Raw genomic sequence first — 19,791 nt, 5'->3', positions numbered from 1 at the left:
GTACCAGCACTGAGCCTTGCGGTACCCCACTAGTCACTGCCTGCCATTCTGAAAAGGACCCATTTATTCCTACTCTTTGCTTCCTGTCTGCCAGCCATCAATACTCATCAATACACATCAATACTGAACCCACAATACCGTGTGCTTTAAGTTTGCATACTAATCTCTTATGTGGGACCTTGTCGAACGTCTTCTGGAAGTCCAGATTGCCCGCTTTGGTGTGCCGGTGGACATCTCGTTGGACTGGGGGGCTCAGTTCACCTCAGAATTGTGGTCTGCGCTGTTGGGGGTCCAGCTCCATCACACCACGGCCTATTATCCGCAAACTAACGGCCTGGTGGAGCGGTTCCACCATCATCTCAAGGCCGTGCTGAAGGCGCGGCTCACGGGCCCGGAGCGGATGGACGCGTTGCCATGTGTTTTATTGGGGATCCGTATGACCCCGAAGGAGGACTTGGCTTCTTCCTCTGCGGAACTAATGGTTCTCCGTTCACAGTTCCGGGAGATTTCATTCCGTCGGCTCACCGACAACAGGAGCGCCCTCGTCCACGCTGCAGCACCTCCGTGAGAAGGTGGGCACGCGCTCTCCTGTCCTGACTTCTCGCCATGGGGTGATTCGTCCCCATTTCCCATCTGCTCTCCAGGACTGTCTGTACGTGTTCCTGCGTTGTGACGCTCAACAGACACCGCTGCAGCGGCCGTACGAGGGCCCTTTCTGGGTGCTGCAGACCGGTCCTACCATGTTCGTTGTGGACATAGGGGGCCGACGCGAGACTGTGTCGGTGGCTCGCCTTAAGCCGGCCCATTTGGACATAAGTCAACCCGTGCACGTGGCCCAGTCTCGATGTCGGGGGCGTCCTCAATCCCGGCCGTTCCCGCCTGTGCCTATGCTGGCCCCTGAGAGAGTGGATCTGCGTACGAGGTCCGGCCGCCTCGTTCTCCTGCCAGGCTCTTCTAATGGAGGCTCTTGTGACTGTCCCACATGGTTCTCATGCCTCATGTATCTCATGTCTTGACTTGGACCATGACTTGTAAGGCCCTTCCTGAAAATCTGGGAACACCCTCCTCCTGTCGTGCAGCCCCTTCTCCTGCAGTCACTAGCCTGTGGCTGTCGTAGGGATTGTGGTGCAACCTCTTTCCTGCAGTCACTAGCCTGTGGCTGTCGTAGGGATTGTGGTGCAACCCCTCTCCTGCGGTCACTGGCCTGTGGCTGTCGTAGGGATTGTGATGCAACCCCTCTCCTGCAGTCACTGGCCTGTGGCTGCTGTTGGGATTGTGGTGCAACCTCTCTCCTGCAGTCACTGGCCTGTGGCTGCTGTTGGGATTGTGGTGCAACCGCTCTCCTGCGGTCACTGGCCTGTGGCTGTCGTAGGGATTGTGATGCAACCCCTCTCCTGCGGTCACTGGCCTGTGGCTGCTGTTGGGATTGTGGTGCAACCCCTCTCCTGCGGTCACTGGCCTGTGGCTGCTGTTGGGATTGTGGTGCAACCCCTCTCCTGCGGTCACTGGCCTGTGGCTGCTGTTGGGATTGTGGTGCAATCTCTCTCCTGCAGTCACTGGCCTGTGGCTGTCGTAGGGATTGTGGTGCAACCCCTCGTGTGTAAACCAACCTCGTGCGTTTTCAGATGTATTTTTGACATATTTTCCAAATGTTTTTGGAGTACCCAATTTGACACTAATTCTAAATGCTGTGGTGTTTTTGCACACAATTTATGGTGAAGGGTGTTGATCTATACAAAGGTCAAATACCATTTTTATTTATTCTAAACCAAGGCAACACAAACTAAAGTCTATGGCATTAATCATAACCAGACCAAATCCTGCAACTTCTTTGTTATAGAAACAAATAATCAATCCCAGGTTGTTGAGCACAGGAATTCCTCTGTACAGTAAATATATATAGGGAGAACTTTATTGAAGTGGATTATTTATTCTAAGTAAAAGACAAGATAGGCACGTTATATAATGTGCCCAATACTAACAGTAATTTCTACATTCATGTAGCAAACTGCATGGAAGGAAAACAGCAGCTTTATGCATGCATCAGTTCTGCACATTTTATAAGTGATTTTGCTCATGAGAGATGAAAATTTTCCAGTCATGTTTTAAATGTTTGATTAAATTAAATAGACATAATTATGAGTAAATTATATTTATTCCATCTAATTTAGTTATGTTGGCTTCATTAAATTTGTACAATCTAATCCCATCTTTTAATCATTTGTTTAAAATCAGATGTGAAGGAAATGTTAATTTTGGTATAGGTTGTAATCTCTTGCCTTGGAAGTTCACAAACAATCTTCTCCTATTCTTCATCATTGATGTTGTGGAAGATGATTCCAACAGTTGGAACAATAACTTGCATTTAAATTGAACTTTTATATGCAGAAAAATCTGTGAAGTTGTTTTCCAAAGGTGAAATTCAGGTTATCCATTTGAACAGAGGATTATATTTGACTCCCTTTTCTGATTTCATACTGTGCCTTTGTCCAGCTGTTCTCTTCTCCTTCAGTGTTGGAAAGCATCTACTGTGGATTGCCAGTGTAATCTTTTGTGTTTCCCCTAATGTTCCAGGTGTTTCCTCAATCTATCTTACTAGTTTTGTTTTTAATTTATTTCAGCCAGTTTCTTCAGTGCAATGGGATTCCAGCTTTATGGAACCTCTTGCAATAACGATCTTAATTCATTCTGAACCTTTGTTATTCATGGCATTTTTCCACAGTTGTTCTATTTTATGATAATACCATTCTGATTTCCAGTTCAAATTTCTGAATCCAATATTTAATTTACAATTGAATAAGCTGCGTGAATTTGATAAGAACAAGACTAGGAGGAAACTGTGGAAACTTTCTTAGAATGATCCATGGGGCACTTTTGGTATGGAAATATCAACTACTGGACATTCTTGAAGAACAAATCTGGTTTGTTTACTAATTTTAGTAGTATTTTAGAAAATAGAAATAGGTGCAGAAGGAGGCCATTTGCACTTCGAGCCAGCACCGCATTTTGCCTCTTGTTGGGCTCTGGCGGGCAGGTTCTAGATAATAGGAAACTTTCCCAGAGTTTGTGTTCTTTTAAAATTTTGTATCAATTGGTTCGCGCATTTAACATTTTTAGAATTTTGTATAAAAAACATAACTGGAAATTTCAGGACTCCATCACATAATGTATGGATCTTATAGAAACATATATAATTCTTAAAGGATTGGACAGGCTAGATGCAGGATAAATGTTGAATGTTGGAGGAGTCCAGAATCACGGGGTCACAGTGTCAGGCCATTTAGGACTGAGATGAAGAAAAAAAAATCACCCACAGAGTTATGGAATCTGTGGAATTCTCTGCCACAGAAGGGAGGCCAACTCACTGGATGTTTTCAAGAGAGAGTTAGATTTAGTTCTTAGGGCTAACGGAATCAAGGGATATGGGGAGAAAGCAGGAACAGGGTACTGATTATGGATGATCAGCCACGATCATATTGAATGGCGGTGCTGGCTCAAATGGCCGAATGGCCTACACCTGCACCTATTTTTCATGTTTCTCTTAATATGCATTAAAAAGAATTAAATCTTTGCTTCGGTGGGGTAAACTCTGCAAATAACAATTTCTGCTGGGAGCTGTGCTTGAAGGGATTGCTTTAAGAAAGGGAGTCATTGGGCGGTATTTACGATTCTGACTTCAAGTCAAGTCAAGTCAAGTCAAGTCAGTCAAATTTATTTGTCACATACACATAAACGATGTGCAGTGAAATGAAAGTGGCAATGCCTGCGGATTGTGCACAAAAAAGAATTACAGTTACAGCATATAAATAAAGTTAATAAGTTACTATAGTGTAGGCAAAAATTTAGTCTCTGGAGTTATAAAAGTTGACAGTCCTGATGGCCTGTGGGAAGAAACTCCATCTCATCCTCTCCGTTTTCACAGCGTGACAGCGGAGGCGTTTGCCTGATCGTAGCATCTGGAACAGTCCGTTACTGGGGTGGCAGGGGTCCCTCATAATCTTGCTTGCTCTGGACCTGCACCTGATGTATAGGTCCTGCAGGGGGACGAGTGTAGTTCCCATGGTGCGTTCTGCCGAACGCACTACTCTCTGCAGGGCCATCCTGTACTGGGCAGAGCTGTTCCCAAACCAGACTGTAATGTTGCCGGACAGGATGCTCTCTACAGCCCCAGAGTAGAAGCAATGAAGGATCCTCAGAGACACTCTGAATTTCCTCAGCTGTCTAAGGTGGTAAAGGCACTGCTTTGCCTTACCCACCAGGGCGGCAATGTGCGTTGCCCACGTCAGATCCTCTGTGATGCGGACTCCCAAGGATTTAAAACTGCTCACCCTATCCACAGTAGACCCATTTATCTCCAGTGGTGTGTACGTCCTTGGATGTTTAGCCCTTCTGAAGTCCACAATCAGCTCCTTCGTTTTAGTGACATTCAAGAGAAGGCTATTGTCCTGACACCAGAGTGCCAGATCAGCCACCTCCTCCCAGTAGGCCTTCTCATCGTTGTTGGAGATCCGGCCCACCACCACAGTGTCATCAGCAAACTTGATGATGGAGTTTGAGCTGAACCTGGCCCCACAGTCATGTGTGTACAGGGAGTACAGTATGGGGCTAAGGACGCAACCCTGGGGGGATCCTATGTTCAGGGTGAGGGAGCTAGATGTGTGTTCCCCCATCCTGACCACTTGGGGCCTGGCGGTGAGAAAGTCCAGGACCCAGGCACACAGAGGGGTGCTAAGCCCCAGTTCCAGCAGCTTCTCAACCAGTCTGCTGGGGACTATTGTGTTGAATGCTGAACTAAAGTCAATGAACAGCATCCTCACATAGCCCCCCTGGCTGTCCAGATGAGAGAGAGCGGTGTGCAGAACCTGGGAGACCGCATCATCCGTAGACCTGTTTGGACGGTATGCGAACTGTAGTGGGTCCATGTTGCGAGGAAGGAGGGCGCAGATGTGCTTCTTGACTAGCCTCTCAAAGCATTTCATGACAACCGAGGTGAGGGCCACCGGTCGGTAGTCATTTAAACACGCTGGAGAGGCATTCTTTGGCACCGGTACAATGATGGATCTTTTGAAGCATGCAGGGACCACGGACTTGGCCAAGGAGAGGTTGAATATTGTGGTGAGCACTGGAGCAAGCTGAGTGTAAGCTGACTTCCAGTGAGTGTAAGATCACTGAATTTAAGGGAACATTACAAAATCAAAGATTGTGCAGATCAAAGAAGTTCTATGAAATGCTTTATTTTTAAAGATAACTGCTTAACTGCTTAATATGAGCATTTTTCATCTGCAAAAAGTATTTACCTCCGAATCAAAACAAAAACTTGAAGGATTCAGAAAGCCACTGGTGTCTGCCTTTTATCTCAACACCATCACTACTTTGATGGCAATGTTAGATTTATCTTTTAGTTATTTTGTTATGTGATTGTGAAGCATTTTATTTTTACGAAATCTGCCATATTAGGTTTGAAATCATGGTCACAACCTTTGGGTTTAAAATAGACTTCAGGCATAGTTATAACGGCAGGAAAATGTGTAATAAATAGAACATGAAGTATAAGAAAATAACTGCAGATGCTGGTACAAATCGAAGGTATTTATTCACAAAATGCTGGAGTAACTCAGCAGGTCAGGCAGCATCTCAGGAGAGAAGGAATGGGTGACTTTTCGGGTTGAGACCCTTCTTCAGACTGATCAGTCTGAAGAAGGGTCTCGACCCGAAACGTCACCCATTCCTTCTCTCCTGAGATGCTGCCTGACCTGCTGAGTTACTCCAGCATTTTGTGAATAAGAACATGAAGCATTATTGATTTATTAATTTGCCTGACCTCATCCAACAGCAAATCTGCCTATTGGGGAAACTGGATCTGACACCACAGACAATGCCGCTGGTGGAGGGAGTGAGAATGCAACATGCTGTGGATCATTATGGTGAGTATAACAGGCTCCAGTTTAAGTGTTAGGTACATGGGCATGAGTGTATGAATTGTTGCAAGATTTAAGAGTTGTGTGCAAGATGGGGCCAAGCCCTAGATCATTTTAATACCATGAGACTTTAAGTTATATTGTTGGAGGCTATTAAAACAAAGCATTTCCACTTTACAGTTCAGAATTCAAGTCAATAATCAAATCTTTTGATCCATTTGAAAATATTGGCATTTTATTATCATTTAACTATCAGATTCTGAGTGATTAACTTATCATTCATTCTTCTAAGAGCTGTAGTGTTTTTTTTTAAATCACAATGAATTTCAGCAATGGGGGACAAAAGCCCAGAGTTGTTGAGGTTATTGTATATTAGAAATTCAGCTTTTCTCGAGTGACTGTTTTTCTTTAGGTTTGGCATGTTGCTACCCAGTTAGGGTTGTAAGTAAATCAATGCACTCGTTCCTGTGCAGTATTACAGACTAGAAAAGAATGCTGACAAGATGAGTAAACGACATCCATCTATCTGCCTGTGCTTTCAAGGGTACAGAATTTTGACAGTTTCATATAATATTCTTTACAATTGGTCCACTCAATTATTGATACACCATCTTAAGAAAATCTGCACTGCACCTTTTATCTTTTTGGAGCACGTTTGAAGGATTAAGGCAAGTGATTAGAGGAATTTGTTAAAAAATTAAATTGGATTGTTTCTTAACAAGGGCAATTTGAGGAATCGTACACAGCTTCCACTCCAAAATTGTCACCTACAAAAGTAATTGAGCTGATTATGCTGAAAAGTGTGATCATTTAATGTTCATCATTTTGAAATCATACAACCAAATTATTAATTAATTAAATTTAATTTGTCAATTTGAAGTGATCTGACCCTGCATTATTTAGACTTTACATTGTTCAGCCAGCCTTCTGAACAGCTACTACTTGGGGAAATAAAAGTATAGCAACCCAATTAGAGTTTTATGAGTGTCTAAAAACCACCACCATAAACCTGTAAATTGCTGGAGTTACCAGGCTGCAACTTCATCTGCTTTAAGCTTTCAAGAAGAGCTTTGCAGTCGATTCCCTCACCAGTTTTGAGTCATCATCTTCTGCATAAATTTGCATGAAGACAGCTAGTCTTTATCATCAAATGAGCAATAACCAGAGTAACACTCGGAGGATTACAATAAAGACATCTGAAGAGTGGGCGTAGGATTGATGGGCTCCAAGCAGCCGAAGCTCGTAGAAAGCAGCTAATCGGAAAACACCACATAGCCATATTTCACAGCTTCAGTGTACCTACCGTTCTAAACTCATAATGACTGCAATTATTAACACCATCTAACTGTCTTCATTTAGTTGAAACTTGAGTTCTGTACATACCTCAAGTTATGCATAGAACCAAGATTATGTGTTTAATCCAAACTAACACACAATATGAATGTTGGTTTTAATAAATATATATCTTTAAAAGTTTTAAATGACTAAATATTTAGTTCAGTTATCAAATTAAAAGTGTAATAACTAATAGCTATGTGACCATGTCTGAGGCAGGTATGGAAATCTGGTATTCTGTGGTGGGTGCAGCCTTTGTTCATCCAACCAACTTGATGTTTTTACAACTGTGTAAGAGTGAAAACCACAGGTTGAACGAGTATAGCTAACCACAGCACTATGGTCGAGGAGGCTTTTCAAATTGGGGATGGAAATAGGCGACAGTATACTTAGAGATGTAGATACTGTTCTCTGTAGCTGAATACTTGGCTCAAAGTTTGGTTTGGAGCCCATGGGTTTCAACTCATGAATCGTTAACATTTGTACTAAGGAAATGGGTAGATGTTTGGTATTAAAAAATTGGGACTTTATCACCTCACCACAAACATTTTGAGATACGGTTTGGATCTGAACACAACTGTTAAGAGAATAAACGAACACACTAAAGATTTATACCAAACTTCAGTTTAATACAAAGGTATGTAACAATGCAGCAAAAGCTTGCAGCATGCAGATCAGAGAGAATGTCTATTATCAATTGGATAGCTCAGTCCTACAGTTAAATAGACATGATCACTTCTCAAAATGTGATTTAAAAACAACTTCATCTCAACACAGATGTTATGAGTCATCACACAGGTGGTACAACTCAGCACGTACTCAACAAATATTCTACTTTAGCATTTGTTGTGTATTAACCCATTAAATTCTGAGTAGCTACTCCAGCATTTTGTGATACCTTCATTAAAGTCTGAGTATCATTGCAGATACCTTTCTTACAGGTCCCTGTGCTATAGAAAGGATGTTGTTAAGCTGGAAAGAGTGCAGAGAAGATTTACGAGGATGTTGCCAGGACTTGAGGGCCTGAGCTATTGGGAGAGGTTGGACAGGCTAGGATTATTTTTCTTGGAGTACAGGAGGCTGAGGGGTAATCTTATAGAGATGTATGAAATCATGAGGAAAATAGATAGGGTGAATGCACAGAGTCTTTTACCCAGAATAGCGGAATCAAGAGCCAGAGGATAAAGTTTAAGGTGAAAGAGGAAATATATAATCGAAACGTTATTTCCTTGTCATGTATCTATACACTGTAAATGAATTGATTGAAAACATGTATTATCTTTCTGCTGACTGGTTAGCACACAACATAAAGCTTTTCACTGTACCTCGGTACACGTGACAATAAACTAAACTGAACTGAACTAATGGAAACATGAGAGGAAATGTCTTTAAACAGAGTGGAACGAGCTGCCTGAGAAGGTAGTTGAGCAGGTACTATAACAACATTGGTGATCATTTTCCAATGTTCTATGGATTCAGGATCAGTTCCTGTGGATTGGAGGGCACCTAATGTTATCCCACTTTTTAAGAAAGAAGGGAGAGAGAAAACAGGAAATTATAGACCAGTTAGTCTGTCATCGGTGGTGGGGAAGGTGCTGGAGTCAATTATAAAAGACGAAATCGCGGAGCATTTGGATAGCAGTAACAGGATCGTTCCGAGTCAGCATGGATTTACGAAGGGGAAATCATGCTTGACTAATCTTCTGGAATTTTTTGAGGATGTAACTAGGAAAATGGACAGGGGAGAGCCGGTGGATGTGGTGTACCTTGACTTTCAGAAAGCCTTCGACAAGGTCCCACATAGGAGATTAGTGGGCAAAATTAGAGCACATGGCATTGGGGGTAGGGTACTGACATGGATAGAAAATTGGTTGGCAGACAGAAAGCAAAGAGCTTTCTTTGAAAGCAAATAAATGGGTCCCTTTCAGAATGGCAGGCAGTGACTAGTGGGGTACCGCAAGTCTTGGTGCTGGGACCGCAGCTATTTACAATATACATTAATGACTTGGATGAAGGGATTAAAAGTACCATTAGCAAATTTGCAGATGACACAAAGCTGAGTGGCAGTGTGAACTGTGAGGAAGATGCTATGAGGTTTCAGGGTGACTTGGACAGGTTGTTTGAGTGGGCGGATGCATGGCAGATGCAGTTTAATGTGGATAAATGTGAGGTTATCCACTTTGGTGGTAAGAATAGGAAGGCAGATTATTATCTGAATGGTGTCAAGTTAGGAAAAGGGGACGTACAACGAGATCTGGGTGTCCCAGTGCATCAGTCACTGAAAGGAAGCATGCAGGTACAGCAGGCAATGAAGAAAGCCAATGGAATGTTGGCCTTCATAACAAGAGGAGTTGAGTATAGGAGCAGTTGTACAGGGCCCTAGTGAGACCGCACCTGGAGTACTGTGTACAGTTTTGGTCTCCAAATTTGAGGAAGGATATTCTTGCTATTGAGGGCATGCAGCGTAGGTTCACTAAGTTAATTCCCGGAATGGCGGGACTGTCGTATGTTGAAAGATTGGAGTGACTAGGCTTGTATGCACTGGAATTTAGAAGGATGAGAGTGGATCTTATCGAAACGTATAAGATTATTAAGGGATTGGACACATTAGAGGCAGGAAACATGTTCCCAATGTTGGAGAACCGGGGGCCACCGTTTAAGAATAAGGGGTAGGCCATTTAGAACGGAGATGAGGAAAAACTTTTTCAGTCAGAGAGTTGTAAATCTGTGGAATTCTCTGCCTCAGAAGGCAGTGGAGCCCAATTCTCTGGATGCTTTCAAGAGAGAGCCAGATAGAGCTCTTAAAGATAGGGGGTCAGGGGGTATGGGGAGAAGGAAGAATGGGGGTACTGATCGTGAATGATCAGCCATGATCACATTGAATGGCGGTGCTGGCGCGAAGGGCCAAATAGCCTCCTCCTGCACCTATTGTCTCTTGTCTATTTAAAAGACATTTGGATAGGAAAGGTTTAGAGGGTGCTGGGCCAAACAAGGGCAGGTGGGACTAGTGTAGATGGAACATATCAGTTGGCATGGCCTAAAGGACCATTGGAGAAATTTCAAAATTGACCAGAGAAAGACCAAGGTATTCTTAAACAGTGGAAAAGTAGAACACCACAGTAGTCTAGTGAGGAACATAAACACCTGAGCCATTCTTTGTTTAAATAAAAAGAGAAAGATTAGCTCAAATTAATGTGCTTTCCTTTCAGACTGAATCAGGAGAAATGTTATTGATGAATATGGAAATGGCAGAGAAATGATTCTGTTTTCATGGAAGACAGAGAAAACCTCTGAGGAAATAATGGAAAACAGCATTTATAGCTTTAACTCTGGCAAAATCTCCAAAAATGTTACTGCTTTTTAAACAAAGTTTGTACACTGTGGGCTCTGTAGAGTGGTTGTAACAATATTTTTAATCAAGAATAGCTGAATCAGCCTGATACAATCACCTGATGTCTAAATTTAGATCATAACTGTAGTAAAATAAATGCTATTTCAGTAAGTCACAACATGTACAATCTGTCCCATACCTGTTCTCCAGTGTTGTGATGTTTCACAAATCATCTCATTACTCTTCCAATGTAATGCTCATCTTGCACCTACAAGCAATATGCTTTTAAATCAATCTATAACTAAATAAAGAAGCATGACTTTGACTTCTACAAAACCACAGAAGATGCTATTATAATTATTCATTTTCTTGTATTCTCTTTACATTACAGTATTCGGATTTCTAAATCAAAGTTCAGGTCAGTGCCCTTTTCCCCTGACTTTATACCTTTAATTTCTGTTTGTGAAAAGTGCTGAACTATGGTAAGTGAATATTGGATATATTAGTTGAATAATAATAACTGATTATTTAGTTGAACTGTATTCAGTTTTGGTAAATGTGCTATAGGAAGGATTTTGTTAAGCTGGAAAGTACAGAGAAGATTTAGGAGGATATTACTAGAACTAGAGGGGCTGAGCCCGAGCAAGAGGCTGGGCAGCTGGATAAAATTACTAGCCTGAGTAATTGTTATCCATGAAACTTCTGGATTATCAGGAAAATACATTGTTCATTAATATTTCTCTAATACCTTTCTCTGTTCATCTGTTACCTTTTATATAGTGTGGTTGACACTTAACTCTATCAAATTACCGTGCAACCCATTCAGTTGTAACCTTAAATGCACAGACACAACGAACTGCAGATACTGGTTTACAAAAGAAGACACAAAGTTCTGGAATAACACAGTGGGTCAGGCGGTATCTCTGGGGTACATGAATAGGTGACATTTTTGGTCAGGACCCTTCTTCAGACTGATTGTGATACAATCCGTGCTGATCAGTGTTGAGTTACTCGAGCGCTTTGTGACCTGAATTGATAAATCACTACAGCAGTTCAAAAGCTCACCTCAACCTTCCTGAGAGCAATTAATGATGAAGAATAAATGCTGCCCCTTTCAGCAACACAGATATTTTGAAACACGAATAAAGAGAGAGGACTTGGGGCTGCAGTGATTTGTTCTGTAAGCAAATGTTGTCGTCATTCCTGCGTCAGCATTTGACTGCAAACTGCATTGTGAGACCTGAGCAATAAATCTTTGCTTTTCAGCATTGTTGGCACTGATGGAAATCTGTGATATTTTTTGGATAATTATATATCTGTAATATCAAATTTAACCACCAGCACAATTGGGCATCTAACGATGGAATGCCTGGCCTAATAATCTCACCTGACATTATTGGACATTTCCAGGACTGCACAAAATGTCAGCTAAATATCTTGCATTTTCCGAGGAACAAGATTTGTTTCAGAGTGCGATACGTTCAGCTTGTTGTTGACCTTTCTATCCCATTCACGTCTGAAAACATACAGAACAAATTTCAGATGGCATTCCAAATATAATTTAAAATCACAAAATACAGTACGTGATTCAATGATCTGTCCAATTACGCTGCTGCAGGTCACACCGGGCCATGGTAATGAAAAATTACATTGAAGATAAATGCCTAAAATGGATACTGTATAGATTTTTGCACGACAACAAAGAGTTAGAATATGCAGCGATAGAGTCGCACAGGATGGAAACAGGCCCTTCGGCCCAACGTGCCCAGTCCGACCAAAATGTTCCATCTAAGCTTGCCTGCATTTGGCCCATATCCCTCCAAATCTTTCTTATCCATGCACACGTCCAAGTGTCTTTTAAACTTTGTTATTGTTCCTGTCTCAACTATTTCTCTGCTGCATGTGTGTAAGTGCTTGTGGATGACCAAAATAAGTCGTATTGTTGATAACAAAATCTACCAAGTCGTTATAAAATCCCATCTAGTTCACTAATGTCTGGTGTGAAGGAAATCTACCATGCAGTTTGACCCACGTGTATTGCCTGACCCATTAGTGTGCTTAACTCCTAAATGCCCTCAGATTCATTTCTTCATTTTCAGGATCTGGGTATAATTGGAAAAGCCAGTATATATTATCTATCCCTAGTTAAGGTATAGCGATCCATTCAGTTGTACCACAACCATTACATTACAGATACAGCATATATTCTGAAAAATATATGTAGGAGGGAACTGCAGATGCTGGTTTACACTGAAGAAAGACACAAAGGCTGGAGTAACTCAACAGGTCAGGCAGTTGTGTGATCAACTTCCGTAGGTCACACAATGGGGAATGCGCCCCGATCTTTATCAACGGGGACAGTGTGGAGAGAGTGTCCAGCTTCAGGTTTCTGGGCACTCACATTTCGGAGGACCTAACATGGACCACTAACACTGCTGTGCTGGTCAAGAAGGCACAGCAACGACTGTTCTACCTAAGAACACTGAAAAAGTCTGGTCTGCCCCAACCGCTGCTGACGACCTTCTACCGCTGCACCATAAAGAGCATCCTAACGCATGGCATCCCTGTGTGGTACCTCAGCTGCACGGAGGCAGAGAGAAAAGCTCTTCAGCGGGTAGTCCATAGAGCTCAGGGGACTATCGGAACACAGCTACCACCCTTGGAGGGCATCTACAACACATGATGCCTCAGAAAAGCCACCAGCATGCACAAAGACTCTTCACACCCCTGCAACAGTCTGTTCGAACTTCTACCATCAGGCAGACGATACAAGGCCTTCTACGCCCGCACCTCCAGACTCAGGAATAGCTTCATCCCCAGGGCCATAGCTGCTATGAACCGGTCCTGCTGAGCCAGATGGTCACATCACACATTGAACCGGCACAGATCTACTTGCACTATTCTGTTTTAAAACTGTTCTCATTTGTTTCATTGGGTTGTGGGGCGTCGAAAAAGCCCTAAATAAAGGCGAGGAGCCGCGTATTTCGGGAGGGATGTGTTTATTACGTTCCCTAGACCAGTCGAGTCTGCCAGAGAGCGACCGCACCTAAATACCCGTCCTTTATACCCGTAGCTCAGGGCCCGGTCCATTCCCGTGCCGAGGGGTCGGTAGTGGTATGGCCCGAACCTTAGGAGCCGCAACAGGACCCCCCCCCCCCACAGAACCGGAGGCACGAAACGCACTGGCGATCGCACAACCCGACCGGACCTCGTACGAAAATCGGCCGACAGAGGGGCCGGCGGAAGCACAGTTGGAGGGACAGGTGGGGGGACAGGTGGGAGGACAGGTGGTGGGACCCGCAAAGGCGGGGGGGCGACCTCGCGGCCGAGGCTTGACAACCCGCTCTGATGGGTCGATGTCCAAGAGCGCCGGCTTTAAGCGGTCAATCGACACGGCCTCCGGCCAGCCCCCCATATCCAAGACAAAAGTTGTCTGTCCGTGCTCTAGCACCCGGTATGGGCCCTCATACGGCCTCTGGAGCGGCGTCCGGTGGGCGACACGGCACAGGAACACAAAGGCACAGTCCCGGAGGACCAATGGCACGTGCGGGCGGAATGTACCATGGCGGGACGTCGGCACGGGTGCGAGCTTGCCAGCTCGCTCGCGAAGGCGCTGTAGGGCGGACGAGGGCGGTTCCTCCTTCCCCGGCGACGAGGGCACGAACTCCCCGGGTACCGTGAGCGGCGACCCGTACACGAGCTCTGCTGAAGATGAGGCCAGGTCCTCCTTAGGTGCAGCCGCACGCCCAACAGGTGAGCCATGGCTGCCAACAGCTCAGAGGTGAACTGTGGCCCCCTGTCCGACGAGATGACCACCGGCACACCAAAGCGAGCGATCCAGTGCGTAGACAACGCACGAGCGCATGTAGCTGTGGATGTGTCGGTCAGCGGTATGGCCTCCGGCCACCGCGTGAAGCGGTCCACCGCCGTGAGGAGCTGGGTGATGCCCCGGGATGGCGGGAGAGAGCCCACAATGTCCACCTGCAGGTGGTCGAAACTCTGGCGGGGTAGACCGTTCTCCTGGAGTGGCGCCCGGACGTGGCGTTGGATTTTTGCCGCCTGGCACGGAATGCAGGTGCGGGCCCAGTGGCCATCCTGCTTGCGTAGACCGTGCCAAATGAACCGAGGCAGCTACCAGTGCTGTCGTCGCCCGGATGGATGGGTGAGCCAGCCCGTGGACCACGCCAGGCAAAGGTCAGGGATGATGAGGCGCGGCTGACCTGACGACACATCGCACAATATCGTTGCTCCTCCGGGGCTGTGAGGGACATCGTCAAGGTGGAGGCCAGAGATGGCAGTCCGGTAGGCGGGCATCTCCCCATCCATTAGCTGGGCTTCCGCCAGGGCAGAATAATCAATGCCGGGCGCCACTTTGAAAACGTCATTGACGGTGGGGCGAGACAACGCGTCGGCCACCCGGTTTTCCTTCCCCTCGACGAAGCAAATGGAGGTGGTGGACTCTGAAATATATGCCAATTGGTGCTGCTGTCGGGCGGACCACGGGTCGGAAACCTTTGCCAGGGCGAACGTGAGCGGCTTGTGGTCCGTGTACGTGGTGAACGGGCGGCCCTCCAGGAAATAGCGGTAAAATGGCGCACCGCCAGGTACAGAGCTAGGAGCTCGCGGTCAAATGCGTTGTACTTCCTCTGGGCGTTGTTGAGGTGCCGGCTGAAGAAGGCCAGGGGGCGCCAACTCCTGTCCGTCAGTTGCTCCAGCACGGCATCAATCGCTGACTCTGAGGCGTCCACCGTAAGGGCTGTCGGGGCATCCTCCCGTGGGTGAACCAGCAGCACAGCCCGAGCCAGGGTCTCCTTCGCGCCATCAAAGGCTGTTACCGCCTCGTCGGTCCACACGACGTCCTTACGCTTGCCCGCCAGCAGCTCGTATAGCGGCCGCATGATGTGGGCACTTGGTGAGGTTGATAGCCAACCCGTGCTCACTGAGCCGCTGAAAGAGCTGCCGGAGGTGGGCACATTGCTCCTGCCGCGAGCGGCTGCCTACCAAGATGTCGTCGAGGTAGACGAACAGGAAATCAAGCCCGCGACACACGCCGTCCATCAACCGTTGTAATGCGTGCGCGGTGTTCTTAAGGCCGAACAGCATCCGTACGAACTCGTACAATCCAAACGGCGTGATGATTGCCTCCTTGGGCACATCCTCCGGGGTGGACCGGGATCTGGTTATTGCCCCGCACCAGATCCACCTTCGAGAATATTGTAGCCCCGGCCAAATGGGCATTGAAGTCCTGCATGTGGGGCACGGGGTATCGGTCCGCGGCGGTAGCGACGTTCAGCCGCCGATAATCCCCGCAAGGTCTCCAGCCCCCGTTTACCTTGGGGACCATGTGGAGTGGGGACGCCCATGGGCTGTTGGAAGGGCGGACGATCCCCAAGGACTCCATCGTGCGGAACTCCTGCCGTGCCAGGCGTAGCTTATCGGACGGCAGTCGGCGTGCTCGTGGGTGGAGGGGTGGGCCGGTAGTTATTATGAAATGGACCACCCCGTGCTTGGGGGTCGACGACCGGAATTGCAGGGAACTCTGCCAGAACTCGAGCAAAATGCAGACGACAGCGGGTGTGCAACGGGCTCATCCAGACACAACGCGAGGGGCTCCATCGTGGCGGCGTGGACCAAGCGCTGCTGCCTGACGTCCACCAGGAGAGAGTGAGCCTGCAGAAAGTCAGCCCCGAGCAACGGCTGGGAGATTGTGAACTGCCACGTGAAATGGCAGGAGCCAAAAACGATGTTAACCGTGCGGAACCCATCAGTACGGATGTGGCTTCCGTTTGCAGCGGTGACAACGGGCCCCCGCTTCCCGGAACGAATGTCCAGCAACGAAGGGGGCAGGACGCTCAGCTCCACCCTGGTATCCGCGAGGAAGCGGTCCCCGGAGCGCCGATCCCAGGCGAAGAGGCGGTGAATCCGGCATTTCCCGGGAACGTGCATGGCTGGCGGCATTGTCGGGCTGCAGGACTCCAGCGTTGGTGGTAATAGCAGCAGTGCCTCCTGCTGGTGCTGGCTGGAGCTGCTGATGCGGAACTACAGGTGCAGAACCCGCAAGGGCCACGGGGGGCGATTTTACAGGCCTCCGGGGCGCAGCTGTCACTCCTTCCACAGCTTCCCCGCCCGACCGCGCTGATGTCATCCCGTCGCGCCATCCACAGCGCGTCCGCGCGCCTGCCGAGGGCCTGGGTGTCATCAAAGGAGGCGTCTGTGAGCTGCAGGCAGATGTCTGCCAGCAGCAGGTGCAGATAGGTGTACTCAAACATCAGGCACGACCTGTGCCCATCGAGCAGCGCGACCATCTCATTGAGGAGGCTTGATGGCCGCCGGTCGCCTAGGCCCTGCATGTGGAGGAGCCTTTCGGCCCATTCCATCCTGGTAAGCCCATAAGTTTGGAGCAGCAGCTCCTTAAGGGCTTTATACTTATCGTGGGCCGGGGGGTCCTCGAGGAACTCTGTGACCTCTTCGGCCGTGTCCTGGTCAAGGGCTCCCACCAGGTAGAAAAAGCGGGTGTCGTCCATCGTGATGCCCCGCAGCTGGAACTGAGCCTCCGCTTGGTGAAACCAAACGCCAGGCCGGGTGGTCCAGAATGTCGGTAGTTTGATGGAAACCGCGTCGACAGATGTGGCCTGGTCGGCCTGTGAGGCGGACGAACGGTCGGCTTTCCATTTTGAGTCCATTATGTCAGCAATGGACCGTCAGGGGTCACCAATTGTGGCGCGTCAAAAAAGCCCGAAATAAAGGCGAGGAGCCGGGTATTTCGGGAGGGATGTGTTTATTACGTTCTCTAGACCAGTTGAGTCTGCCAGAGAGCGACCGCACCTAAAACCCCGTCCTTTATACCCGGTGCTAAGGGCCCGCCCCCCTGGACCGGTCTATTCCCGTGCCGAGGGGTCGGTAGTGGTATGGCCCGACCCTTGGGAGCTGCCACAGGGTTGTTTAAATTAATACTGACTAGCTAATTCATTTATTGCATCGTATGGAGGTGCATTCCTTATCTCGTTGTACCCCTGTACATTGACAATAAAGATATATTGTATTGTATATTGTATTGTATTGTTGTATTGTATTGTTGTATTGTATTGTATTGTATTGTTGTATTGTATTGTTGTTTTGTATTGTATTGTTGTATTGTATTGTATATTGTATTGTAGTATCGTATTGTATTGTATTGTATTGTATATTGTATTGTATTGTTGTATTGTATTGTATCTCTTGAGAAAAGGGTTGGGGAAAGTTTCAGGTCATACAGTCATAGAATGATACAGTGTGGAAAGAGGCCCCTTCGGCCCAACTCGCCCATACCGGCCAACAATGTCCCAGCTACACTAGTCCCACTTGCCTGCGCTTGGTCCATATCCCTCCAAACCTGTCCTATCCAACTATTTCTTAAACGATGGGATAGTCCCAGCCTCAACTACCTCCTCTGGCAGCTTGTTCCATACACCCACCACCCTTTGAGTGAAAAAGTTACCCCTTGGATTCCTATTAAATCTTTTCCCCTTCACCTTGAATCTCTGTCCTCTGGTCCCTGATTCCTCTACTCTGGGCAAAAGACTCTGTGCGTCTACCCGAACTATTCCACTCATGGTCTTATACACCTCTATAAGACCACCCCATATCCTCCCACGCTCCATGGAATAGAGACCCAGCCTACTCAACCTCTCCCTAGAGCTCACACCCTCTCGTCCTGGCAACATCCTCATAAATCTTTTCTGAACCCTTTCAAGCTTGACAATATCTTTCCTATAACATGATGCCCAGCACTGAACACAATATTCTAAATGTGGTCTCACCAACGTCTTATACAACTGCAAATGACCTCCTAACTTCTCTACTCAATACTCTGACTGATGAAGGCCAAAGTGCCAAAAGCCTTTTTGCCTGTCTTATCTACCTGCGACGCGACCTTCAAGGAACCATGCACCTGTACTCCTAGATCCCTCTGCTCTACAACACTACCCAGAGGCCTAACATTTACTGTGTAGGTCCTGCCCTTGTTCAACGTCCCAAAATGCAACACCTCACACTTCTATGTATTAAATTCCATCAACCATTCCTCCACCCACCTGGCCAATCGATCCAGATCCTGCTGCAATCGTTCACAACCATCTTCACTATCTGCAAAACCACTAACTTTTGTATCATCAGCAAACTTGCTAATCTTGCCCTGTATGTTCTCATCCAAATCATTGATGTAGATGACAAACAGTAATGTGCCCAGCACTGAACCCTGAGGCACACCACTAGTCACAGGCATCCAGTTTGAGAAGCAACCTTTCACCATTACCCTCTGCTTCCTTCCATGGAGCCAATTTGCTATCCATTCAGGTATCTCTCCTATGCGATCTAACCTTTTCAGAGCAGCCTACCATGCGGAAATTTGTCAAACGCCTTACTGAAGTCCATCTACACAACATCAACAGCTCTGCCTTCATCAACCTTTTTGGTCGCGTCTTCAAAAAAATCAATCATTTTTGTGAGACACAACCTTCCACGTACAAAACCATGCTGACTATTCCTAATCAGCCCTTGCCCATCCAAATGCCTGTATATCCTATCCCTCAGAATACTCTCCAGTAACTTACCAACTACAGATGTTAAGCTCACCAGCCTATAGTTCCCAGCATTTTCCCTGCAGCCCTTCTTGAAAAGAGGTACAACATTTGCCACCCTTCCAGCACCTCTCCTGTAGCTAAGGACGACTCATAAATTTCAACCAGTGCTCCCGCAATTTCCTCTCTAGTTTCCCACAATGTCTTCGGATATATCAGATCAGGCTCTGGAGATTTGTCTACCTTCAAACACGACAGTACCTTCAGTACTTCTTCGACAGTAACCCTGTCTGCTCTCAAGACATTTCCAGTGACTGCTTCAATTTCCTCCGTCCTACTGTCTTTCTCCTGGGTAAATACAGAGGAGAAATACTAATTTAGGACCTTGCCCATCTCCTGTGGCTCCACACAGATTGTCCCACTCTCACTGTAGTTACCCTTTCTCCCCTTATGTATTTATAGAATCTTTTAGGATTGTCCTTAATGCTACCCACCAGAGCTATCTCCTGGCCCCTTATTGCCCTTCTGATTTCCCTTTTTAGTTTACTCCTTGGCTCCCGAAACTTCTCCAGGGAATCTCTTGATCCCGGCTGTCTATACCTGTCCCATGCATCCTTCATGTTTTTGACTAACGTCTCAATTTCCCTCG

At 46.6% G+C, this 19,791-nt stretch overlaps 1 protein-coding gene across 9 annotated transcripts in view; it reads left to right on the top strand.

Moving 5' to 3' along the window:
• Positions 1-19,791, top strand: part of LOC144601975 (voltage-dependent L-type calcium channel subunit alpha-1D-like) — a 282,505-nt gene that overhangs the window by 115,390 nt on the left and 147,324 nt on the right. For all 9 annotated transcript variants that reach the window (XM_078414647.1, XM_078414644.1, XM_078414648.1 and 6 more), the window contains exons 10-11: positions 5,834-5,924; positions 10,976-11,002. In XM_078414647.1, coding sequence (XP_078270773.1) covers positions 5,834-5,924; positions 10,976-11,002 — 118 coding nt within the window. The remainder of the gene's footprint in view (positions 1-5,833; positions 5,925-10,975; positions 11,003-19,791) is intronic.

This window comes from Rhinoraja longicauda, chromosome 17 (assembly GCF_053455715.1).
Source record: "Rhinoraja longicauda isolate Sanriku21f chromosome 17, sRhiLon1.1, whole genome shotgun sequence".
NCBI classification, from domain to species: Eukaryota; Metazoa; Chordata; class Chondrichthyes; order Rajiformes; family Arhynchobatidae; genus Rhinoraja; species Rhinoraja longicauda.
Note: the sequence above shows the minus strand (reverse complement) of the source record. Positions and strands in the feature narration are given on the sequence as shown.